This window comes from Somniosus microcephalus, chromosome 5, assembly GCF_052327205.1.
Source record: "Somniosus microcephalus isolate GS21.2 chromosome 5, FLI_Smic_1.0, whole genome shotgun sequence".
Classification (NCBI taxonomy): Eukaryota; Metazoa; Chordata; class Chondrichthyes; order Squaliformes; family Somniosidae; genus Somniosus; species Somniosus microcephalus.
In genome coordinates, this window is record NC_140991.1 from 170,487,275 (window position 1) to 170,514,809 (window position 27,535).

General features: G+C 46.4%; 1 protein-coding gene across 2 annotated transcripts in view; it reads left to right on the top strand.

Moving 5' to 3' along the window:
* Positions 1–27,535, top strand: part of LOC147117434 (histone deacetylase 9) — a 1,471,293-nt gene that overhangs the window by 1,409,344 nt on the left and 34,414 nt on the right. For both annotated transcript variants that reach the window (XM_085988432.1, XM_085988433.1), the window contains one exon: positions 6,539–6,672. In XM_085988432.1, coding sequence (XP_085844558.1) covers positions 6,539–6,672 — 134 coding nt within the window. The remainder of the gene's footprint in view (positions 1–6,538; positions 6,673–27,535) is intronic.

Genomic DNA, 27,535 nt, shown 5'->3' on the forward strand with positions numbered 1-27,535 from the left:
GGCTTCCATTATTTGTTGATTTATACTCTGTCCAACAGTATTGCTACTATTCGGCGGCCCACCAGAGACTTTTTCCCCTTATTATTTTTTATCTCCACCCAAACCGATTCTACATCATGATCTTCTGAGCCAATATCACTTCTCACCACTGCACTGATCCCATCCTTCACCAACAGCGCCACCCCACCTCCCACCACCTATTATAATATTGAAATGGATGACCCGCCTCCATTAAAACCGGAAGTGGGTGGGTTGGAGGCAGGTTCTGGTCAGGATTCAGGCTTTTAACACTTTAGAGAATTAAATAAAGCCAAAAAATATGAGGAGGATAAACCAAAAAATACCAACTTTTGATTTCTTACCAAATCTCATGATTTTTAAGAGTTTGTCTCATGATTTATGAGACAGTGGCGTTGGCATTACTGCAGCAGTAAAGTTGAAACCAAACAAAAGGCAACAAATAAACATTCAATCCAAAGAAATAAATAATGTTGCAATGCCAAGAAACCAAAACTGGCAAAAAAAGGGACAAGGAATAATCTTATCGAATGTCAGTAAGGGCACTTTTAAAGCTACTTCCAGTTTCAGTAGTCTGCTTTGCTCCACATTTTAAAGGTACACATCACAGGCCTGGTACTAAGGGCATAATTGATCGGAATTCCTGGGCCAGCAAGAACACGCCCCCAAAGGAATGCTGTCATCAAGCTTGTGTCATGGAGCAGAGCAAGGCTGCTGCACCCCCAGTGCAGCCACTTATGAAAATCCATCAGCTACACTGACTCACATCCCAGTTATCCATTCGCTCTGCATCTGGCACGCACCAGTGCCACTGGCACATGGGAGTGGATCTTCAGCTCCTATATTGGCAGTCACACTCAGAGAAGGCACAGTATGGCTAGTGTAGGAAGCACTTGATGCTGGTACAGATTGCCCAAAATAGAAAGTGTTCCTGCCCCAGCATTAACATCTCTCAACTGAAATCTGTACAAAAAAAAGTTAGATAAGCATACATGGGTGGCCTTTATTTCAGGCGACCCAGGAGCTCACACTCATGAGTGATATTCTGCAACTGTAAGCTGTGTTACTAGGTTACATTAACTCTGCATTTTGTTCTTTAACACAATTTTAGTAAGTTACAAAATCTAAAAATGATCACAGCAGCACTGTAAAAATCTGCCATTTTTTAGTTGGAAAGCGGGAGAAGGGAAAATTCTATTCCAGTTACATCTTAAATGAAAATACAAAAAACTGGATTTGATTTAATCCTTAAAACATTCAATTGTGCAGTTTAAATGAGACTCAGGCCCTGCTCTAATTCACAGATAGTACAGAATATCCTGATTTTTATTCTGGAAAATTGTCTTTTCAAAAACTAGTTATAAATTGCACTGGTATTCTGATCATTTGAATGCTGTAAATGAAATTTGTCTAATTACAGAAAATATGAAAATTTGTACGATGCAGAATGATCAAAGGAAACATTCAGTTTCTTCATTTCGGGCCTGTGGTTTCTAGTTGTCCAAGGCACATGCAGGGTTGACTTTGACATTAAAGAAACAAAGGGTAAATTATTCCTGGCTGTCTGTTTATTGCAGCCTGATGTCAAACTTAGCAGGATATCTGAGTCCTCTTTGAACTTAATATACAACAGGGATACCAGCCTTCTGGAATCGCAAACATAATGCATGACTTCCTCCATCTCAGATATAGGCTGATGTTCTCTTATTTCATTGCTTCACACATTTAATGTTCATGATGTACAGCAGTCAGAAGTTTTAGAATGGTAAAAAAAAGTTTGTTTGATATCAACACTGCTGTGATGTGAAGGTAGAATTACATTGTGAACTATTTGTTTTGATTTCTTTTTGGGTTCAATAAAGACTCATTTCTGAAAGAGAATGTTGTTTAATCTAAAGTCTTGTTCAAGACTTTCTACAGCTTTTTACAGAACACACTATGCTGTGATGCATCTAGAAAGAAACTGAAAGTAAAACTCCTCTGGGCTGCTTGTCTCTCACATGACCTCTGCTGGTCAGGCACAAGTAATCAAAAACACAGACAAATATGCTGTAAGGCATAAGTAATCAAACACAGACAAATATCATCACTATTTGCTGATATCATTACACTGTTTAGTGTCTTGCCCCTTTATAATACACTTGCCTTCCTGCTGCATCACAGCTGAGTGGAGCAGTTTCACCACGCCACTCCAAAGTGTCTCTCTTTAAACACAGGGGAGCAAAGTAATCAGGAATTCATTGAAAAAAATGGATAAATCATGATTTATAGCAATAACAAAGGGGAATTGAGATATTTGCAGTTTTCTACGAATTTTAATTGGATTTCTTTGAAACAATATTTATTTTTTATGTCAGTTTGTCAAAAGTTATGGACAATACACCCCTTTCAGTGGAACTGGTCACACCCATCAAGTGTTGTCTAAAAGATCTGATCAGAGATCTGAGGCCATTCCAGCTCCTTGGAAGTTGAGCAGTGAAAAGTGTATGTCACCATTGACTACTTGCTGGCAGGATTGTATGGCCGGAAGTTTTTAGTGTCAGTCCATCAGGAGCTTGTGGGGAACATTATTGTCCTCATTCCTACAGCAACGGTTTATAAACCATACTTCACTGTGGAGGTGGAGCATTAGGGACTTGTGAATCTTTTTCAATCCACGGAGGGTCAAGTTATCAATGGAAGATGAGGAAGGAGTGGATTCCTATTTCTTCCTGGAATTGGCCTTTGATTCATCAACCAAGGTGTTTGATTCATGTAACATGAAAATGGGCCAAAGGCTCAATAATTTGGTGCTGGAGGGTCCTGATCCAGGTGTTAATACTCTGTTACAGATCTTACAAAATATATCCCCATCATCCTTTGGAGGATTCTGCCTCCTATCATTCATTCCTTTGGGTAGCCATAAGGAATATTTGACAGGACCTAGGCCAAAGATTTCATGTGACTATCAGGGTAACCCATATTTGCAGAATCTGCAACCTCAGAACCACTTTATTCTTCCCTGTAGCTGTTGCTATCTTCCTTTGCCATGTTGAAAACCTCAATAAAAGCAAGTACTGCCTTCTCTTGAGCATCATTCAAAACACTTTCATTTATGGAGGTGAAGTCTAAACTGAGTGTAACATGCAATCTTATTGACTGGATAAGATTCTCCCACCATTGATCTTCCTAAAGCCTTGTTGTATGTAGGACAACACAGATAGCTGGCTAAATGCAAATTGCACTATAACACCTAGCAGGTAAAACACCCTCAACTATGATCAAGGGGTAGAAATTGACCATTTGCCCAGGGCTATGCCTCACGCCCCAAGGACACCGGGACAATTTTCGGTCAATTGGAGCAGCCATCTAAAAAAGGTGTTAGGCACCTCGCATATGCTAATGAGGGGCTTATTGATTGTTTTAGGGGCCTTCCAAGAAATTGGGCTACCCTGAGCGGAGCAGGCATTGAGCCTGCTCGTTCAGGTTTTACGAGTGTGGATGTGACCTAGTAAGCAGATGCCACCAAAAAGGTTAAGATATTTTTGTTAATATTGATGTGCAGCCAGGAGGAGTGAGAGTGCTACTCCCGACTCCCCAGGACTCCCAAGGGCCACTGTCGATCCACAATCAGCCCCCCCCCCCCCGCCGCCATTATCCTGCCCAACCCCCACCCAGAACTTACCTGAGGGCTGCTGCTGGCAAGGCTAGCACCTGAAACTCATCCTGCTGAAATGGGTGCGCTGTTTGTGGAGATGCGATGGGTGCTGACAGCTGATCTAAATGATTGAAATGGGGCCCGAGACCTAATTTCGGGCCGGCCTCGAAGCTCCTGGTTGGTGTGTGCACTGATGGTTATGGATCCAAAAACGGGCATTGAACAAGACAAAGTAATTTGGCCCAGCAACCCTGCTTTTTCCACAGACCACGTGCAATTTACTCTTTGATGAACTCCACCCAATATAATTAATCTCACAAAGGGAAGATTCTGCAAAGTTTCCCCTTTCTGCCAAATTTAATTGAGTGAAACCTCAAATTACCTATCTAACTCTACCTTATCTTTGACCAGTTGTTTATCTTGGCATGATAGATCCATGATGTTAATGATGCATGGTCAGAAACAATTGTGTTGCATGGAGCATTTGATTATCTCTATCTAACCTTAACCTTATAACCTTAAGTTACTAGATCTACATCTATTCTGTGGGTTAATCCAAAGGAAGGTCACTATAAATACCACCTGAATGATTGCTATTTGGAGCAACCTACACACTTTTACTAAGCATTATTATTCTTTAGATTTCTCAGCAAAGGATGTCCTGCACTACTTTTCTGAGACCATATACTGCAAATAATTATCAATTGCTCTCTCTTTAATTCCCCTTTATACCTCTGCCCATGCCTTTAGTCCTATATCTCTGTGATAATGGCTTTTCTGGTCAGCTGCAAAGGAAAAACCTACCCACAGCGTTTTAGCAAGCTCTAGAGCGCAGACTTCCTCTGAGGTCAGTTTGAATTTGACACCTTCTACAGGGGATCTGCGGCGTCCAGCAACAGGGCAGGCAGCAGGCAGGCTAATCAGCCAATCAGGTTGAAGAATTCTCACAGAGGGCAAAGCAGGAAGTATAAAGCAGGAAATATAAATTACATTTAAATCATTGTACAGAAGCAAAATAAAGATTGGGACATACACATGGGATTAAAGGAGAAACAGACTTTAAAAAATATATTTTAATTTTTTTTTAATCTGCAACATTTAAATTTTCTTCTGAGGGATTGAGACTCCACATCTGTAAAATTAATTTTTCAGGACCAGAGAGGTTGTTCAGCAGTAATTATGACTTAGTACACCATTAAAAACTCAGTTACTCCTGATTGAATAAAGCTTAAGTATTTAATCGGTCTTTACAGCAAGAATAGTGGATAATTGGTTTAAGTTCATGCCAAATCAGTGATTTCTATGTTGATTTCATCCATGAAGACTGCAACAGCACACCCTGTGGCAGAGCATGGTATCTCTGACAACAACTTCTGGATTTCCGCATTTAATTGTGCATGTGCAGACACCAGAAGTTGCTGTCAGTTGCTGGCAACCACGTCGTTATTAGTACCGCAAATTCCAGGCCAATGCTTAATTTTAAGGCTGCATGATAGCTATTTAGCCTTATTTTTGTCAAAGTCTCCACCCCAGTCATTCATTCGTCTCCATGTTAAATGTCACTCTGTTTCTCTCATTTTGCTTTGCACCATGAGTCAGGGAGTACAATTAGGGCACAGGATTACCAGCTGCAGCCTCAAGCAGCCTATTTTTACTGCAGGAAACAGACTGGTTTCATATTACAAAGGAACCTGGGATAGCCCACCTCCCAGTAGTGTTTTTTGACTTACTGTAATAACAGGAATGAAACAGCAATATTTAACATGTGAGTAGGTGAGATGGAGACATCAAGATGAAAGTTGTCTCCATTTAGATGCAAATTGGGCAAAAGAGGGACATGAAAATATGGACCACAGTTCTGTTTTGGGTAGTATATTGGATAGTAGTGAGTTAAACTTTAAAAGGGTGGATTGATCACAATATGAGACTGTACGTAGGTCTTGACGAATAGGACATTGACTCACTTTCTCCCCCACCCCACCCCTGAATATCACAATATTGGGTTAAATAACATATTGGAGAGACAAATTAAGGCTACAGTACAATCTAATGGTTCAGAAAACATGCAGCCATTGCTTCAGTTTTGCTGTCAAGGTTAATGAGATTATTCAAATCTTTTAATTAAATTATTTAATCTCAGTATTGGAACTTTATCCCCTGAATCCATTATTTCACGTTATAAATGACATGTTGTTTCATTTCAGAGCTAATACCAATTCAAAATAAAAATTACAAAAATACTTTTACACTTATAAACTACATTGGTTTTCAATGCTACTGCACAATTAGATGCACTAAAAGCTTATCCTTATAATTAAAAAAAATAGTAATGTAGATATCTGGCTCTGTTGAAAAATTGTGACATGTCAGCACAGCCCATTAGAACTCAAATGCATCGTCCCAGAGTATCTTGGTTGCAGGTTCTTGCCAGGTTTAAAAAGAAGAGGTTTATGATTTTAGTTACACAGAGCACACAGAGGAAGTCGTCTGCCCCCCATGGTGAATTCTTGATCTCAGCTGTGCCTTCAGAGGAAAGTACACAGCAGAAGCCAAAAACTTCCCCACAAGGAGCAAAGGAAAATGAAAGCAGTGTCCTAGAGTTAGCAAAGGCCTGCCTGTAGCTTGGTACTTGTAGTATGGGGCACAGGGAAACCCAGAAGGGGGAACCAGGAAATTTTTTTTATTTTAATGATGCATGGTTGAATACAGAACAGGCTGCTATCTCCTTGGCTTCAGATAAAAAGAAAGAGTAAGCATGCTGGACAAAGCAGCTGGACTACAATGTGAAGAAGAGTAAATTGTTAGCTGAATACTGTGCTAAATTAGTACATCAATATCTGGATTACATAAGATTGTCGGGACTTATTCTTTTCTCTGTCTTAGGTTTTCGCTACCTGACTAAGGAGCTAATGAGTTTGGCAAAAGGACGCGTGATTTTGGCTCTGGAAGGTGGGCACAATCTTACTGCCATCTGTGATGCATCAGAGGCCTGCCTTTACTCCCTGCTAGGAAATGAGGTACAATTTGCTGGCAAGTCGATGCTCAGCTAGAAACTTTCAATCTTGCTGGTCTTTTTTCCTGTTGTGATTACATTTTTGAAACAATTGTACATGAATTAATAGGGTTACATTTGTAAAGTGATGGATTTCATCATTAGCCTAATTATTTTCTTTGATCAGTTTCCCACTGACTAAAATGTGGAAGAACTTCAATACAGGATCTCGATAGACCTAATTTACAGTTGTTTTGACGTCTTAAAACTCAGGCAATTTAAATGGATTCTAATTTTTTTTAAAGACCCAAGGACCTCTGTGTAGATATTCTGTGCTTCTCACAAGTACTTATTCATGTGCTGGGAATTTAAGTTCATAAATATTTGATATTGTTTCTTCCAAAATATGTCCCTTTGTACATTGTTTTTTTTGGCCCCAGTTTCTGAAATAAGCAACACACTAGTACATAAGCTTTGATTATCCATAGAATAATAGAAACTAATTGTGCGATTAAAAGTAATTTCAAGTCTTTTTTTTTGAAGTGAGTCAGATGTGTAGGTGTGGGCTAATTGCAACCGGAAAGCCTGTGGTACCCTTTCCTTCCAAGTAACTGTCAGCAAAATACTTTGATAGAAGCACTGTTATTCTCCAGAAAAGCAAGAGGCCAATATTTGATAGTTTGCCTAGGTTATATTTAATAAATAACATAATTATCTCAACCTTTAAAGAATTTCTAATAGAGGCATTTGTCTAATTTTATTAAGAATGATAGCAGTTGCCTGGCTAAATCCTGCAATTAATCCTCGTTCATATCTAGGAGTGCAAGCATATCTGACCTACTGAACAAAAGGAAAACAAATCAATCACTTAGAAGGGACCGCAGTATGTAAAAGGGTTCAGTTTGTGTATGGAAGTTCCTTGGAAGTTATTTTCAAGGAATATTATGGTGCCAATCTATTTAGCAGTTTGTTTTTCCATACAGGAGGATTTGCGCCACCTCAGTTATTCTCAGTGTTTCATTCTGTGGCCATGAAAATTATTTACGCTTGTTTGGAGAGCACAAAACTCTTTAACCTTGGCATGGGGCCAGTATAAAAGCTTCATGCAAAACTGTTTTCAAATCATTATCTTGAAACAAATAATCAGATTGTCACACTTTGCTTATGCCATGAAAAACAAGGCACATACAACAGTGCATTATAGTTAATTTAAAAAAAATAATAAGCAGTTTGTTTTAAATGAGAAAATAAATGTTGTCCTTCCCCTAGCAGCAAGGTAAAAATCTAAAAAAAACGGCTGGGATTTTCCTTGTAGCTGCTCCCGCTCTGCCGCTGTAAGTTTGCAGAAAGTCCGTTTGAAATCCCATAAGCGTGTGTAACCAGGATTTCCGCCGCACTTTCGGAAAAGTTACGGCGGTGGAGCTGAGCAACTCCAAGGAAATTCCCGGCCTCAAAATCATTTGTTCCTTCTTTTATTCAGTGTTCAGTTCAGCCATTCATTTCTGTTTGATCAAATTTCTCGGCTAGAAGTAATGAAAAAAAAACATTCATGGCACTGTCATTTTTATTTTCACTGCCCATTATTCTTTGCTCCCCTCTTCTTCTGAAGCTGTTGACTCCTCACTGGAATCTACCCCATTGTTTTAATAGATATGGGGAAAAGGAAATTGTGAAGGGGTGCAAAGGGGTCCCAAATTTTCTTGGTGCCCAGAGTCCAAAGAATTCTTAAACTGGCTCTGCTGCTGAGAATCCAACCCACTGCATATAATGGGGTCTATCCCCTCTGACCCATTTCTCCCAAGTTTTGCCCCAAACCCATCCCAAATAATTACCATCACTAAATAAATGGTGATATGAGCTATAGGAAGTTATCTCTGAGGCAGATACCACATTGAGGATGCCTTTTGTGCTGCTACTGAAGGGTGGTCTTACTTTGCCTGTATATCTAGCTTTTCAAGTATTTTAGAGGGTCAGTCAGGAAGTTTGTTTTTAGTTGAACTTAGCTCTACTCTGCTTTAAATTGGGAGCATGCATTTCCCAACAGAAATCTTTGTATTTGTATTCTATGAAGAGGAGGAGGATGAGGACATGGAAGAAGCTAGACTGGAAACTCTTAGGGGGAAATTTTTAGGGGGGTCAGCGGGTGCGTTTGGTGGCAGGTCGGGTGGGGAAACAATTTTTTTGACAGCGGGTAGGGAATCCATTGTCAACCCGCTTCCACTCTAGTCTCCCAGATGTCAGGTCTGTCATTGCTGAACAGACACGACAGCAAACAGCAGGGAAGGCAATTTAGATTATTAAGAGCTTGTTAACAGGAACTTATAAACTATTTTAAGCCCACCTTTAGATTTTCAGAGTTCGCCCACGGCTTCCCCGCTGCTCGGGGATCACGTCAGGTAAGGAGATCGGATGTTGTGTCAGCATGGGGTGATTTCTTAACTTGACAGCTGCAAAAGTTCTATGAATGCTCCCACTTCATAATTGTTCACCTTCCAACTTTAGAAGCTGTTGCTTACTGCATTTGGAAGACAGATTGAGCTTTATGCAGGTTGCAAGTGCTTGGAGCAAGCTCTCTATCCACTGTCACCTCATTGGAACAACCTCTCTCACCGTTGACAGATTGCCTCTGTCATCTCAACTTCACCTGCCATCTATTACATCAGCATTGATGCCCTTGAAACTATCTCACCTTGGTCCTCAGAATCCCACCATAATCAGCCCCAACACTAGCAGCACCAGGCACACCAGCAGCACCAACAACAACACCAACCTTATCTGCAATCAACTGATGCTGCACAGGACACCTGAGCACATTGCTGCCTGGGATGCCAGGGATGGCCTCACCATGGCCAGATTTACTTCACTTGATGCTGTACACACTGGCTGCCACATGATGCGCCAGGTTGGCACCACCCCACACCAACACCATAAAGCATCCATACAATGCCCAAGCGATTCCTTTCACACTCATCACCATTGCGGGGGGTACCATTATGTCTCACCATTCACTGCAACTCACTAAGCCACTTCCAAAGGTGCACACAAATCTGCCCAAGAACGGAAAGTGTTGAAAATAAAGATTTCAATGTTGACAGCACATTAAGAGAAACTTCACATGAACATTGCATAATACACCCAAGTGCCTACCCTTGTGTGTTGTTAGTTGATACAATTGGACTAGGATGAGGGTGAGTGTGAGAGGTGGCAAGTGAGATGGGGAAGTGATAATGTAGATAGAGAGGGATGGGTGGAGTTGCAAGGTAAGTTGGTGTGAGTAAGGATGTGCAGGAGTAGGGTAGGGAAGGCAGAGTAATGGGGATGTGATGAGGGGTACAGCAGGATAAGGTTGAGTGTGGCTTTGCAGTAACGTTTCGTGACCTACTGAGATCATTGAAAGGTTTGCACCACTGCAGCCTGGTCCTCCTAACGACATCCTTGCTTGTGTCCTCCTGTGTAATGTGCATTGATCTCCTGGGGAGGTCTATTCCACCCATGGGAAAGGAAGAGGATGTCCCTGCATGCTGTGACCCCCTCCATAAGTATATGGAGGGAGTCATGGGAGAGCTTGGGTGCAGCCGTACACCTCTGTGCAGTGCTTGTCAGTGTTTGCAGCACCTCAGTGCTGTAGAACGCTGACAGCACAACTGTCAAAATCAATTTGCGCATGGTCCCTTTAAGGAAACCGGCTGATGACACGTCATCAAGTGACGCCATCAGACCCGCTTCCTTCAATTGGCTTGGGAAATGTGCTGGGCAGGCTTAACGAGCCCAATCAGCGTAAAATAATTTCATAAAGTGGGCTGGAGCCAGCAGCGAGGTGGCACCCCACCACCGACCCTGGCCACACCAGACCCACCGAGGTAGATGAAATTGCAGCCTTAGAGTTGGACTTCACAAAAGTCATCACTTCCGTATACACTTGTGCCCACTCACCAATGTTTACAGAACAATAGGGTCTTACTTAGACTTTTCTGACTGCCGGTGACTGAAGGCTGTGCTTCTCCTGGAAACTATTGGGGAGATATATCAACTGCTGCTTGAATACCTGCAGCCCACTTACACCAGGACAACAACATCATCTGTATCTTTCAAGGTCACCTTTGCCTTGAAATTCTTTATGATTGGATCCTTCCAGGCAACATCTGGTGACCTTTGCCACATTAGTCAGGCAGCTGTTCACCACTGAGTCAAGAAGATCATTGATGCTCTATTCTGCAGGGCTGTGCAAGTCACATCCTTTCAATTGAAGTAGTAAAATAAAGAGGGAAAGCTCTCCAGTTTTACAGACTGGAAGTGTTCCCACACGTGCAAGGAGTAGTTGACAGAAATCTCGTGGAACTCAAAGCCCAGCATGACATCCCCCCACCCCTTATTAAGCTTATAGTAAAGGATCCTCTAGGGAAGAGTGATCAGCATATGATAAAATTTCACATTCAGTTTGAAAGTGACATTCTTAAGTCCAACACTAGAGTTTTAAACTTAAACAAAACCAATTACGTAGGTATGAGGGGTGAGTTGGCTAAGGTAGTTTGGGAAATTAGGTTAAAAGGTATAACAGTAGATAAGCAGTGGCAATCATTTAAAGAAATATTCCAACATTCTCAACAAATATACGTTGGGAAATAAAACTCCGTGGGCAAAGTGATCCATCCATGACTAACTAAAGAAGTTAAGGATAATATTAGATTAAAAGCTTATAATGTTGCAAAGAATAGTAGTAAGCCTGAGGATTGGGAGAGCTTTAGAAACCAGCAAAGGATGACCAAATAATTGATAAAAAGGGAGAAAATAGAATATGAGAGTAAATTAGCAAGAAATATAAAAGCAGATTGTAAGAGCTTCTACAAGTATGTAAAAAGGAAGAGAGTAGCAAAAGTAATTGTTGGTCACTTAGAGGCTGAGACAGGAGAAATTATATTGGGGAACAAGGAAACGGCGGAGACTTTTAAAGTAGTAGACATAAAGGGGGTGATTTTGCCAGCCCTGGGGAGGCGGGTTTGGAGGCAGGAGTGCCGGGAAAATTGCAGAATCTGGGGGTGGGTACCCATCCGGCCCCCAAACTGCCTCCATACCATCCTCCCAGGAGGCGGGTAGCTGACCCGCGCCGGGTCCCGTCTCCTGGAGGCGGGAAGGGGATTACAGCCACTTAACTGCCTGTTAACAGGTGGTTAACAGCCAGTTAAGAGGATTATCCCCATTTTTCCAGCAGAGGTGCGGGCCTCCCGATGTCGGGAAACCCAGCCAGGGTCACCGAGGCGAGCAGTGAGTCTGCGGGGGTTGGAGGAGTGCAAAAGTGCACTGTGGAGGTAAGTGATGGGTGCAAGTGTGGAGAGGTAAGTATGTGAGGTGAGTGAAAAGAGATAGAAAATGTTTTCTTCCCCTTGTTTCTTCCTGCAGGCTTCAACAGTTGGGGTACCGGAGATTCCTGCATCACACCGGCAACGATGACAGATGGCTGCTGCATTCTCAGATGCAACAGCCATCTGCTTTCTGCTCACAAAAGAGGTTTGATGAGTCTTGAATACAAGGACGCATCAAACAACAGAGAATGTCAGTGTTTGACAGCTTCTGAAAGCTGTCAAACGATGACAATTCATCTGTCAAAAACACATCATACACTGACGTTCTCTGTAACCGGCTTCCCCTTAATTGGCCTGCTAAGCCAGGCTGGGCGGGCTTAACAAGGTCAATCAAGGGAAAATAGCGTGGGTTGGCCACAAGTCGATGGAGGCAGGACTAAAACCCGACAAGCAGCAGTCCCGCCTCCAACGTGCCCCCATTGGCAAAATCACCCCCAAAAAGTATACCAAAAAAAGTGTGGAATCAAGGGGCTAATGGGAGGGAGGATCTTAAAGTAATTAATACCAGTAGAGAAAAAATACTTCAGAAACTAATGGAACTAAGAGCCAACAAATTCACTAGACCTGATAGCTTACATCTAGGGTTCTAAAAGAGGTGGCTTCAGAGATAGTGGATGCATTGGTTGTGATCTTCCAAAATTCCCTAGATTCAGGAATGGACCCAGCGGATTGGATGGTAGCAAATGTAACCCACTATTCAGGAAAAGACGGAGAGAGAAAATAGGGAACTACAGGCCAGTTAGCCTAACATCAGTCATCGGGAAAATGCTGGAATCCATTATTAAGGAAGTGGTAACAGGGCACTTAGAAAATCATAATATGATCAGGCAGAGTCAACATGGTTTTATGAAAGGGAAATCATGTTTGCCAAATTTATTAGAGTTTTTTGAGGATGTAACAGCAGAGTAGATACAGGGGAACCAGTGGATGTAGTATATTTGAATTTCCAAAAGACACTCAATAAGGTGCCACATAAAAGGTTGCTAAGCAAGGTAATGGCGCATGGGGTTGGGGGTAATATATTAGCATGGATAAAGGATTGGTTAACAGACAGAAAACAGAGAGTAGGGATAAACAGGTCATTTTCAGATTGACAGACTGTCACTAGTGGGGCGCTGCAAGGATCAGTGCTTGGGACTCAGCTATTTACAATCTATATTAATGACTTAGATGAAGGGACCGAGTGCAATGTATCCAAGTTTGCTGACGATACAAAACTAGGTGGAAAAGTAAGTTTGAGGAGGACGCAAAGAGCCTGCAAATGGATATAGACAGTTTAAGTGAGTGGGCAATAAGGTGGCAGATGAAGTATAATGTGGGGAAATGTGAGATTATTCACTTTGGTAGGAAGAATAGAAAAACAGAATATTTTTTAAATGGTGAGAAACTGTTAAATGTTGGTGTTCAGAGAGATTTAGGTGTCCTAGTACAAGAAACATGGAGAGTTAGCATGCAGGTACAGAAAGCAAATAGGAAGGCAAATGGCATGTTGACCTTTATTGCTAGTGGGTTGGAGTACAGGAGTAAGGAAGTCTTGCTACAATTGTACAGGGCTCTGGTGAGACCACACCTGGAGTAGTGTGCACCGTTTTGGTTTCCTTATTTAAGGAAGGATATACTTGCCTTAGAGGCAGTGCAACAAAGGTTCACTAGATTGATTCCTGGGATGAGAACGTTGTCCTATGAGGAAAGATTGAGTAGATTGGGCCTGTACTCTGTGGAGTTTAGAAGAATGAAATGTGATCTCATTGAAACGTATAAGATTCTGAGGGGGATTGACTGGATAAAAACTGAGAGATTGTTTCCCATGGCTGGAGAGTCTGGAACTAGGGGGCATAGTCTCTGCATAAGGGGCCGGCCTTTTAAGACTGAGATGAGGAGGAATTTCTTCACTCAGAGGGTTGTGAACCTTTGGAATTCTCTGCCCCAAAGTGCTGTGGCTGTCCAGTCATTGAGTGTATTCAAGGCTGGGATAGATAGATTGTTGGACTCCAGAGGAATCAAGGGATATGGGGATAGGGCAGGAAAATGGAGTTGAGGTCAAAGATCAGCTTGAATGGTGGAGCAGGCTTGAAAGGCCATATGGCCTACTCCTTCTCCTAATTCTTATGTTCTTAAGTTCTCAGCTTTGTGAATAAGAAAGGATTTTATTTGATTAATGTCCAGTTGGCAAGCAGTGCCAATCACCTTATCCTGCACATCAGTGCTAGATACCCCAGAAGTTGCCATGATGCTTTCATCATGCGACTGTCCACCAAGCCAGCACTCATGACTTGGAGCCATGAATCTGGATGGTTGCTTGGTGATTAGAGCACCCCTGCCATCATGGCTGTTGACTCCATAAGGCTTCCACACAATGAATACAATTAGTCCCATGCCAGTACAAGAAGTGTCAAAGAGCAAACTATAGGAACTCTCAAGTCCTGTTGGATAAATCTAGTAAATGCAGTACAGCCCAGTAAGAGTCACAAGAATCATGGCAGCATACTGCATACATAATATCACAATGAAGAAAGACTTGCTGCTTCTAGAAGCTGAAGGCGATAATGTTGGGAGGGGGTAAAGGACCTTCTTCCCACAGCATGAGGAGGGTGCACAGGAGGAGATGACATGGGATAGGGAAGCCTGAGAAAGGAGGCACAACTGATACTCCTATGCTTTCAATAAAGGTTGACGCATCAAAAAAATAAGTTCACCTGTCTGTTTTTCACACATATTCTCATAAAGTCCCTCATGTCAAACACTTCTGCCAAGTCTCTTCATAAGACAGAAGTCTACATTTCCTCTACCATCTTCAAAACTGTGAAAAGCTGAAAGTGTTTGCAGAGATGAACTCAGAACTCTGTATGCAACAAGCAGATTTACTTTACAGAAAAATGTTCACCAAAGTACAAAAAATTCTAATCACCCCATCTACAGCTTCGTAACACCGTGTCTACTCTTTATATTAGCTAACTTACTTGGTCCAGCTCCTAATCTACTACTCCTATGAAGTGTTCAGTGAATGAGATGAGGTTCAGTGGTGGGTGGTTGGGATGGTTCCCCTGGAGCACTTAGATGCTTGTGGTAAACCACTTTTATCGTTCACTATTGTTACACTATAGTTATCACTGTTATATCGTTACTCTATGGTTATCACTGTTCACACTGTTGTATCACTATATGAGGTCGCCTCTTGTCACGCTGTTATACCTGGGCTGACCACTGCTGACTCCGCCCATGACTCCACCTACCTGCCCAGGTATAAAGGTAGTCGACTGGCTGGCATTCCTCCTTGTTGTATCCGATCACCCACGAGGGTGGGCTCTGTTATTTAGCCAATAAAAACCTATAGTTACTTTCTTAACTCATCGCTTTTCATTGGATGAATTGATAGGTATATCAATTTTATTGGCTAAATTTTAAAATGTCGTTCCCTGAGCAGCAAAGCGAGCAGCAAAGCGAGCAGTCAAACGACCAGCCAGACGCCGAGCTACAACAGCCACAGCAGCCAGCTTGGCTGCGAGCCCTCAGACCACCGTACCTGGATCTAAACCCACAGGCAGCAAACTCAGCCCTCGACTTCGAACACTGGCTGAGCTGTTTCAAGTCCTACCTGGGAGAATCCGGCGTGCCTCAAAGATCCAAGCTAAGAGTTCTGACCGCCCAACTGAGCCCTAAAGTATTCGCACTCATCCGGGACCTTAAAACATACGAGGACGCCATCAACCGGCTGAAAAGACAATACCTGAGCCCGGTAAATTCCATGTATGCCAGACACCTCCTAAGATCCCGCCCGCAACAGCCAGGAGAGACCGTGGATGAATTTTTACAGGTGCTGCAAGCACTCGGCAGAGACTGTAACTTTAAAGCGGTAACGGCGGCAGAAAATACTGATTACAATGTCCGCAATGCCTTCGTGAAAGGCCTGCGGTCCGACTACTCACGGCAAAGACTACTGGAAGCAAAGGACCTCGACCTGGACAAAGCTGCAGCCCTCGCTCGCTCCCTAGAAGTGGCCCATCAGGACCTCGAGGCATACTCAAGGTACTGTAACCTGCGACCCTGGGACTCGGGACCGACCCCAATACCCCCCGCAGCACCCCCCCCGGGACCTACCTCAGCGTCGGCGTCCCGGACCCGATCGGGACCGCCACCCCAGTTACCGGCTGCGACCTCTGACCCCCGCGATCGGGCCGCCGGCTGCTTCTTCTGCGGCCAGGCGAAACACCCGAGGGCGCGCTGCCCAGCCAGGAACTCTACCTGCTCAAACTGTATGAAGAAAGGCCACTTCGCCAAGGCCTGCAGAGGTGGATCATCAGAGGCCAACAGTGCCTCATGCGAGCTGTGGGGGCGGCCATCTTCCATCAAGGCCACAGAGGCCAGCATCCCCACACGTGAGTCATGGGGGCGGCCATCTTTGATCCAGGCAACCGACACCAGCAGTGCCTCATGTGAGTTATGGGGGCAGCCATCTTCTCCGCCATTTTGTCCAACCTCGTGGGAGACGCCATTTTACCCACCACGCCCGACCGCCACCGTGCCTCTAGACCCGACTACCGCCTCAACCGCAGACTACAACAACTCGCTCAGCTATACACTAGCCTCCGTCACACTGGACCAGGCCCACCCGCATCACCTGTCCAAGTCGATGATGGACATCAAAGTAAACGGCCACGCCACGACCTGCCTGTTCGACAGCAGAAGCACGGAGAGCTTCATCCACCCAGACACGGTGAGCCACTACTCTCTCCCTGTCCTGCCAACGCACAACCAGATCTCGATGGCATCGAGGTCACACGCCACAGACATCAGCGGCTACTGTGTTGTGACCCTGTCGGTTAAGGGTACGGAGTATAAAAATTTTAAACTCCTCGTCCTGCCCCAGCTATGCGCTGCCGTCCTACTAGGCCTAGACTTCCAATCCCACCTCCAAAGCGTCACGCTAGCATACGGCGGACCCCTCCCCCCACTCACAGTCGACAACCAGCAGATTTTAAACCGCCCACCGCGTAACACCTGCGGCCTATCCACCCTCAAGGTCCCGCCACCTTCCCTGTTCGCTAACCTCACCACCGACTACAAACCCATCGCTACCAAGAGCAGGCGGTACAGCGCCGGGGACAGAGCTTTCATTAGCTCTGAGGTGCAGCGTCTCCTGAAGGAGGGCATCATCGAGGGGAGCACCAGCCCCTGGCGTGCCCAGGTTGTGGTCGTTAAGACCGGCAATAAAAACCGCCTGGTCATCGACTACAGCCAGACCATAAACAGGTACACCCAGCTGGATGCATACCCCCTTCCCCGCATATCTGATATGGTCAATCAGATTGCGCAGTACCGGGTATTCTCCACCATCGACCTTAAGTCGGCCTATCACCAACTCCCCATCCGCCCTGAGGACCGCCAGTATACAGCCTTCGAGGCGAACGGCCGCCTCTACCACTTCCTTAGGGTTCCCTTCGGCGTCACCAACGGGGTTTCGGTCTTCCAAAGGGAGATGGACCGGATGGTTGACCAGAACGGGCTGCACGCCACGTTCCCCTATCTAGATAGCGTCACCATCTGCGGCCGCGACCGGCAGGACCACGATGTTAATCTGGAGAGATTCCTCCGTATGGCCCAACGGCTGAACCTCACCTACAATAAGGATAAATGTGTGTTTAACACCTCGCGCCTTGCCATCCTCGGCTGTGTAGTAGAAAACGGAGTCATCGGCCCCGACCCCGAAAGAATGCGCCCCCTCATGGAGCTACCCCTCCCCCACTGTCCAAAGGCACTGAAGAGAACCCTGGGGCTCTTCGCCTACTATGCCCAATGGGTGCCCAATTATGCGGACAAAGCCAGACCCCTCATGAAGTCCACATCCTTCCCCCTTACGGAGGAAGCGTGCGCAGCCTTCTCCCTCATTATGCTCGAACATATTAACATCGAGAGGGAGGAGGTATTGGCGGTTTTAGCTGGCCTAAAAATGGATAAATCCCCAGGCCCGGATGAAATGTATCCCAGGCTGCTGTGTGAGGCAAAGGAGGAGATTGCGGGGGCTCTAACACATATATTCAGGACCTCTCTGGCCACAGGGGATGTGCCAGAGGACTGGAGAACCGCTAATGTAGTACCATTATTCAAGAAGGGTAGTAGGGAAAAACCGGGGAACTACAGGCCAGTGAGCCTAACATCAGTGGTAGGAAAATTATTGGAAAAAATTCTGAGGGACAAAATTTGTCTCCACTTGGAGAGGCAAGGATTAATCAGGGATAGTCAACATGGCTTTGTCAAGGGAAGATCATGTCTGACTAATTTGATTGAATTTTTTGAGGGGGTGACTAGGTGTGTGGATGAGGGTAACGCAGTGGATGTGGTATACATGGATTTCAGTAAGGCCTTCGATAAAGTCCCGCACAGGAGACTGGTCAAGAAGGTAAGAGCCCATGGAATCCAGGGTGCCTTGGCACATTGGATACAAAACTGGCTTAGTGGCAGAAGGCAGAGGGTGATGGTCGAAGATTGTTTTTGTGACTGGAAGCCTGTGGCCAGTGGGGTACCACAGGGATCAGTGCTGGGTCCCTTGCTGTTTGTGGTCTACATTAATGACTTGGATATGAGTGTAAAGGGTATGATCAGTAAGTTCGCGGATGATACAAAAATTGGTAGGGTGGTAAACAGCGAGGAGGGTAGCCTCAGTCTGCAGGACAATATAGATGGGTTGGTCAGATGGGCGGAACAGTGGCAAATGGAATTTAACCCGGAAAAGTGCGAGGTGATGCACTTTGGGGGGACTAACAAGGCAAAGGAATACACAATGAATGGAAAGACCCTAGGCAAGACGGAGGGTCAGAGGGATCTGGGTGTGCAAGTACACAGATCCCTGAAGGCGGCGGAACAGGTGGATAAGGTGGTAAAAAAGGCATATGGGATACTTGCCTTCATTAGCCGAGGCATTGAATATAAGAGCAAGGAGGTTATGATGGAGCTATATAAAACACTGGTTAGGCCACAGCTGGAATACTGTGTGCAGTTCTGGTCGCCACACTACAGGAAGGATGTGATCGCGTTGGAGAGGGTGCAGAGGAGGTTCACCAGGATGTTACCAGGGCTGGAGCGCTTCAGCTATGAAGAGAGACTGGGCAGATTGGGTTTGTTTTCCTTGGAGCAGAGGAGGCTGAGGGGGGACATGATTGAGGTGTACAAAATTATGAGGGGCATAGATAGGATGGATGCTGAGGAGCTTTTTCCCTTAGTAGAGGGGTCAATAACTAGGGGGCATAGATTTAAGGTAAAGGGCGGGAGGTTTAGAGGGGATTTGAGAAAGAACTTTTTCACCCAGAGGGTGGCTGGAGTCTGGAACTCACTGCCTGAAAGGGTTGTGGAGGCAGAAACCCTCACAACATTTAAGAAGCATTTGGATGTGCACTTGAAATGCCATAGCATACAAGGCTACGGGCCAAATGCTGGAATATGGGATTAGATTAGACAGGGCTTGATGGCCGGCGCGGACACGATGGGCCGAAGGGCCTCTATCCGTGCTGTATTACTCTATGACTCTATGACTATGACATTGCCAAGGCCACAATGCACGCAGTGGATGAGTCCATCCCCTTCCAAGTCGAGAGCGATGCATCCGACTTCGCCCTAGCCGCCACCCTTAACCAGGAGGGGAGACCGGTGGCCTTCTTCTCAAGGACCCTACAGGGCCCTGAGATCCGACACTCGTCGGTCGAGAAGGAGGCCCAGGCGATTGTGGAGGCGGTACGACGCTGGAGGCACTACCTGGCAGGCAAACGATTTACCCTCCTCACCGACCAACGTTCGGTCGCTTTTATGTTTAATAACAAGCTGAGGGGCAAAATCAAGAATGACAAGATCTTGAGGTGGAGAATCGAGCTCTCCACCTATGATTATGATATCTTGTACCGGCCAGGTAAGCTGAACGAACCCCCCGATGCTCTGTCATGAATTACATGCGCCAGCGCACAAAGTGATAGACTTCAGACCCTCCACAACGACCTCTGCCACCCCGGGGTCACCAGATTTTACCACTTCATTAAGGCCCGCAACCTGCCCTACTCCATCGAGGAGGTCAGGACCATGACCAGGAACTGCCAGACCTGTGCCGAGTGCAAACCGCACTTCTTTAGGCCGGACAGAGCAAGCCTGATCAAGGCCACCCGCCCCTTCGAGCGCCTGAGCATCGACTTTAAGGGGCCCCTCCCGTCCTCTGACCGTAATGTGTACTTCCTCAACATTGTTGATGAGTACTCCCGTTTCCCCTTTGCCTTCCCCTGCCCAGACATGACCAGTACCACGGTCATTAAATGCCTGAACGACCTCTTCGCCTTGTTCGGGTTCCCAAACTATATACATAGTGACCGGGGCTCCTCCTTCATGAGCGAGGAACTCCGTCAGTTCCTACTAGCGAGAGGTATTGCCGCAAGCAGGACCACCAGCTACAACCCCCGAGGGAACGGCCAGGTGGAAAGAGAGAACGCGACGGTATGGAAGGCCGTCCTCTTAGCCTTAATGTCTAAGGGCCTCCCAACCTCCCGCTGGCAGTAAGTCCTCCCGGCAGCGCTGCATTCCACCCGGTCACTACTTTGCACTGCCATCAACGCCACCCCCCATGAACGAATGTTTGTTTTCCCCAGGAAGTCGACTACGGGAACCACGCTACCAACCTGGCTGACCTCTCCGGGGCCCGTCTTGCTGCGAAAGCACGTGAGGGCCCATAAAACGGACCCCCTGGTCGAGAAGGTGGACCTCCTGCACGCCAACCCCCAGTACGCCTATGTGGCATACCCAGACGGGCGGGAGGACACAGCCTCCTTACGAGACCTCGCACCCTCGGGCACTCCGGAGACACCACCTTCACCCCCCCCCCACCACCCCCCCAATTCCAGCCAAGGTAGACGGCATGCCGGAACCCCACGAGCCTTCGCCGACCACGCAGACACCAGCATTAACACCAGATAATGCAACACCGCCGCTGCGACGATCAGAAAGGCTTACGAGGCCTCCGGACAGACTGACATACCAGAACTGGTAGTACACTTCACCCCGCCGGACTCAAATCTAAACAAGGGGTGAATGTGGTAAACCACTTTTATCGTTCACTATCGTTACACTATAGTTATCACTGTTATATCGTTACTCTATGGTTATCACTGTTCACACTGTTGTATCACTATACGAGGTCGCCTCTTGTCACGCTGTTATACCTGGGTTGACCACTGCTGACTCCGCCCATGACTCCACCTACCTGCCCAGGTATAAAGGTAGTCGACTGGCTGGCATTCCTACTTGTTGTGTCCGATCACCCACGAGGGTGGGCTCTGTTATTTAGCCAATAAAAACCTATAGTTACTTTCTTAACTCGTCGCTTTTCATTGGATGAATTGATAGGTATATCAATGCTTGAGGTGATTCTCATCTCAGGAAAGCAGCTGTCCCAGAGGATCCATCTTTCAGCAACTTTTCTGTTACAGTGGCCCATGTCCGAAACTGCCACATGTATAGGAATTGAAGGGAACCTCAAGGAAGCAGCATGCTACTCCCCGGAGGGACAAAAATTCTCAAATACTTTCCGACTTTAAAATGAGCTGATTCCAATTTGTAAATCTTAATTACTAAGTAGTTTAGGCACCAATATTTCTCTCTTCGCTATAACATTTTATTAATTTTGTTTGAATTTTGAAAGTATTTGTGCCTTTTTGATTGAGAAACCAGGCATCACCAAAGTTGAAAAGCACAAAAGAGAAGGCTGTGTAAATTCGGAAGTAGTGACCAGGTAACATCAATAATAGTTTCTTGCTGTGTATAGTGCTCCTCACAGCAGCAAGATGTCCCAGAGCACTTTACACATCAGAGAATGCAATGGACACCAAGTGAGAGGGAACAGAAAGAACTTGCATATATATATATGATGCCTTCAAAACAAATGAATTACTTTTGAAGTGTAGTCACTGTTACAAAGACAAACACAACAGTTAATCTGCACACAGAAAGGTCCCACAAACAGCAAGTGTATTAATGACCAGCTAATCTGTTTTTGGGGATGTTGGTTGAGGGATAAATGTTGACTCGGACAATGGGGGATCTTTTCTACTCTTCTTCAAATTGTGCCATGGGATCTTTTATGTCTGCTACAACTGGCAGCTTGGGCCTCAGTTTAACATCTAATCTAAATGGCAACATCTCTGACAATGCAGCACCCTTTCTGACAGTGTCAGCATAGATTATGTGCAAAAGCCCTTAATGGGCTTGAACCTATCACCTTCTGACTTAGAGGTGAGAATGCTGCCATGTGAGCCAAAATGACAGTTAAAAGTGTGTGGCCTAGAAATTCATTGTAGCCACTTTTGGGGCGGTAAAGTCGGGCGGCCGCTAAAGTTTGCGCCCGCCGCCAAATCAAGGCCACTTCTCCGATATTCATTAGCTTCGCCCTAAGAGTTTGCTCGAGCGCTAAAACTGGCGCTGCACGCCTCTCTTTAGGCGCTAAGCCGGCGGGCCGGGGCGCTAAACCGGAAGTTGGGCGCAGGGCAGGTGCGGCGAGCAGCTGATTGACGGCAGACACTCTGGCTCCGGTGAGCTCTTAAAGGGGGAGGGTGGATTTGTTTTTTTGAAAGGCCGACACTGGTGTATTTGTGGTTTTGGGGAGGGTTTCTCTCCATCAGTTTGTTATGTGTTCCCGCCACCACCACCACCACCACCACCACCATCACCACCACCACCACCACCAACTCCTCCTCCTCCTCCTCCTCCTCCTCCCCAGCCAGCCGTACCATTTCTAGTACAGGAGGGCCCTTTAATTTGCGCTCCCCGCGGCCCGCATCGGCTGTGTACCGTTCCACTTCACAGTCGTTAGGGCCGCCCGGCGCACAATGGGCCGGCGCGAGTGAAGTTCCGGTTCGGGGCGCTCAAAGGGCGTTGCACGACGAAATGACGTCATGATCTGCGCGCGCAGCAGGGTGCGCGCTAAGACTTTGCGCCGGCGCTAAATGTGTACTGAAGTTGGGGCGAGGCGCAGATCGCGCTGCGCCCGGGCGCTAAGCGCCTAGCGCTCGAGATCTACTCCTCCTAAGGCGCTAACGGCTGGCGTGCCCAACTGAATTTCTAGGCCTAAGTGAAATGGAGTTTAATAGGAAGGGATAATAAGCAGGATAGGAAAAGATAAGGTGAAGGGATATAAAAAGGGAGTTTCAGAGGGCAGGGGCATAGTAGCTGAAATAGCAGTCACCAAAGGTGGAGTGAAGAGGCTGGGAAACAAAGATTCGACCAGTGATAGGGGAGCAAAACGTGTAAGCAAAGACATAGGGCTGTAGGAGATCAGTGAGGTATTTGAAATTGGAGTTAAGTACCTTGAAATTGATTCGTACAGGCAGAGGAACCAGTAAAACCTGACAAGAACCAGGTTGGTGGGAGTGTGGGGTTTTGAGCAGGTAAGGAGATGGACCACAGCATTCTGAATGAGTTGTAGTTTGCAGAAGGTGAAAATGGGGAAACCATTAGGGAAGGCTGTAGTGTATGTAACTGTTCTACCTTTAAGAGAACTATTGTATGTAACCGTCCACCTTTAAGAGAACTATTTTAGGTGTGGCACTACTTTATCCTGGCTGCTGTATACTGTAATACCGACGGTGACCACACCGGTATATAAGTGCTGTGGCAGAATTTATTGGGCAGATTCGCCCTGACCTTCGAATAGTAAAGTCCTGTTTAAGTTACTCTTGTAGTCTGTGTATTACTTCGCTATACAACCCACAGACTTTACAGTGGCGACGAGTTCGATCTTACCGTGCGGCAACAATACTTCTGAAGAAGTAAACGAGCGTCGAAAAGAGGCACCCGCCCTTGTTGTTTTGCTGAGAGAAAACTCGAGTCTGCAGACCAAGAAAGGAGGAAGATTTCAAACACGAAGTCTTCCATCAGCAACAGGCACGGATTGTCCCTTCTGCCACGGTGGTGAGTGAGCCGATCAACACGAGAAGCAAGTCGGCCACGGTGACTGTGAGTAAAGGGAAAATAGAAACAAATAAACAGAGGATAAGGGCGGTGCACTCAACCACGGTCGAGGGGGAAAGGAGCCGGACAGAAGTCGGGCCCAGAGGCGCTGAGACTGGGGCAGCGTGGAGCAGAAGCCGCGGTACAAGCGGGCTGGAGAGCGTCGTGAGACGACTAGACCGCGACGGTGAAAAAAGCCGGACAAATACCGCGACCACGAGGCGCTGCGACCGGGATCGTAAGGCGCGGGAAGATATAAACATAAATAAGCCACGGAGAACTCAGCCACAGCCGGGGAGGAAAGCACCGGACTGCGAGAAGCTGGGAGGCGCGATTGGGGTGAAAAAGGCCAGACAGTGACTGAGGCCACGAAGCGCTGCAACCGGATCGTAAGGCGCGGGAAGAGATAAAAATAAATAAACCGTGGAGAACGCAGCCGCAGCCGGGGAGGAAGCACCGGACTGCGAGAGGCTGGGAGGAGCGATTGGGTGAAAAAGGTCGGACGGTGACCGAGGCCACGAAGCGCTGCGACCGGGATCGTAAGGCGCGGGAAGAGATAAAATAAATAAATCGCGGAGAACTCAGCCGCAGCCGGGGAGGGAAGCACCGGATTGCGAGAGGGCTGGGAGGCGCGATTGAGAGCCGCGTGAACGGGAGAGACAGAGCCCGAGAGAGAGCGAGCGAGAGCCGCGCGAGCGGGAGAGACAGAGCCCGAGCGAGAGCCGCGCGAATGGGAGAGACAGAACCCGAGCGAGAGCCACGCGAACGGGAGAGACAGAGCCCGAGAGAGAGCGAGCGAGAGCCGCGCGAGCGGGAGAGACAGAGCCCGAGGAAGACTGAGCGAGATCCAGCCCAGCGGCTGAAACTGTTCACCGTCAACGGGTTGTACCCAGCACCGGAGAGACAGAGCCCGAGCGAGGGAGACTGAGCGAGATCCAGCCAGCGGCTGAGACCGTTCGCCGTCAACGGGTTGTACCAGAGCCGGTTGCCCGGCCGAGAGAAGGGAACACGCTGAAGCCGAAGAGCAGGCTGCGAACCCCGAAAGCCAGCGGCCGTCGCCCGAGGGAAAAGCTTACCCCTCCCGCCAGGGGAAGAAAAGCGGGAAACGCCATCTTGAAAGTGGGCGGGGAAAGAAGATAAGCGCAGGAAACCGCGGGAAGCCGCCAGTAGGCGGAGAAAAAGACAGAAGCGGGAACCGCCATTTTGAAAGGGGCGGGGAAAGAAGATAAGCGCGGGGAAATCGCCACCTTGGAAAAAAAAAATTAAAAAAAAAAAGTTAAAGAAATATTTCGTTGTTGTTTATCAGGGAGGTGAAGATGCCTAAGCGTGGTAACATCAACGATTTCGATTCCGAGGTAGAAGATTGGGCCACGTATGTAGAACGCATTGAGATATATTGTGAGGCCAATAAAATAGAGGATGATGATAAAGCTATAACCTTGCTAAACTCGATGGGGGCGAAGACATACGGGCTATTAAAGCATCTTCTAGCACCAGTTAAACCGGCGGATCAAACCTTCGATAATATTGTTGCTGTTCTGAAGGATCACTTGAACCCCACACCGCTGATGTTGGCAGAACGATTCAAATTTTATGTGAGAACGCAACGGAAAGAGGAAAGCAACGCGGAATACTTGGTCGAACTGCGTAGGCTAGCGAAATACTGCCAGTTTGGAGGAAATCTGACAGAGGCATTGCGAGACAAGTTCGTGTGCGGGTTGTCGAAGGAAGGAACGCAAAAGCGACTGCTCGAAGAGAACGACCTTACACTGGATAGGGCTGTCCTTATTGCAGCATCACACGAAGCTGCAGCGAAAGGAACTGCGGAAATGCAGCTGAAGGCAGCGGTCCTCAGTGTGGATCAAATTACTTCGGTTGCAACGAAATGTTATCGTTGTGGGAAGACAACACACGACCAGAACCAATGCTGGTTTAAAAACCAGGACTGTAGGAAATGTGGCAAACTGGGTCACATAGCCAAAGTATGCCGGTCAGGGAAGAAGACCAACAACCAAAAAAAAAAGCCATCACAGGAAAAGTACAACAAAGTACACAAGGTGGTTGAGAAGAGTTCAGATGAACAGAATTCGGATTCAGACCCAAGCGGCCAGGAACTGGGTAGTCTGAGAATTCATAATGTGTGTAAGGAAGCTGACCTACGAACTATCTGGGTCATGCTAAAAATAGCCGGAGTCCAAGTGAGAATGGAATTGGACACTGGATCAGCCCTATCAGTCATAAATCGAAGGGATTACAACCGGCTATTCTCACATATACCCTTGAGAGATACTAAGTTCGTATTGCAGACATACACGGGGCATAAAGTATACCCCATGGGAAAGATAAGAGTCAAGGTGAGAGACAGGGGCAAAGAACACCCCGGAATGGACTTATACGTACTACCTGAGGGAGGACCACCACTTCTAGGACGGGAGTGGATCAAGAAAATAGACATGGAATGACACTACCTCAAAGCAATAACGAGTGAGGACTCGGGGCAGACAATCAGCTCAGACTCTGAAACGGATGACGATAAGACCAGCCCAAGCATGAAAGACAAGTCTAAAATGAACTTGCTGACTAAGGTTGGTAGAACGAATGTGGGCATAAAGGCTTATGCTCCAGAGGAGAACAAAGTTTCAGAACAGAATTCCTCTGAACAACAACAACATAGCTTGACAGAGAATTCTGAGTCTGTTCAAGTTACAGACATATATATTACTGAGGAACATCGAGCTCGAACGCAAACTTATTTCAGATTACGACAGCAATTAGAACAATTGAATTGCCATCTCGAGCAAGAGATGAAAGCAATGAAAAAGTTCTATGATACCGAATGGGAGAATCTGGAAAGACAACAGAAGCAGCTGGGGAAGAAAAGGGAGCAGGAGCACACAAACCGTCTGCACGAGGAGGCCAAACGAATCAAAGCTGATTCGGCTTCTGAAGGGGCTTGCTCCAATCCAGTGGAGCAAGATGTGCTGCAACTGAAGGCGCTGGTTAGCAGGTTGCAGGCAGAAAAAGCTGAGTTGGTCGACATGACTTCCGAGCTCCTACTGAAGTTGGGTGCAGCATCACCGGACGATTCATTTGTGGAAATTCGAATGATGGGGGCTGCGGATGATGGCGAAGTAGAAGCAGCAAAGGAGCCCCAGGACAAGGTTCTAAACAGCCCTGCAGCTAATGGAAAAGGGATGAGGACAGAAGAGTTAACAGTCAGCCAACTCCTCCAGGGCACGGTTATAAACAGCCCTGTAGTTAATGGAAAAAGGATGATGGCAGAAGAGTTAACAGTCAGCCAACTCATTCATATGCTGAGGGATAAAACTCTAAAATGGGAAAAACTTAAATACGAGCCTCAATCTTCAAAGGGAAGGGAGCTCTCAAAAGTCATTGGAAGAGCTGAGGTGGCAACCCAGACTGAGAAGTCTGCAGCAGAACAGCCCTTGGATGCCAAAAGTACGCTGACGCACGGCAATGTAGAACAACAGAATACTGAAACAGCTACTTCAGTAGAGGGATTGAATAGTCCGATCAATCAATCTCCGAATGAAG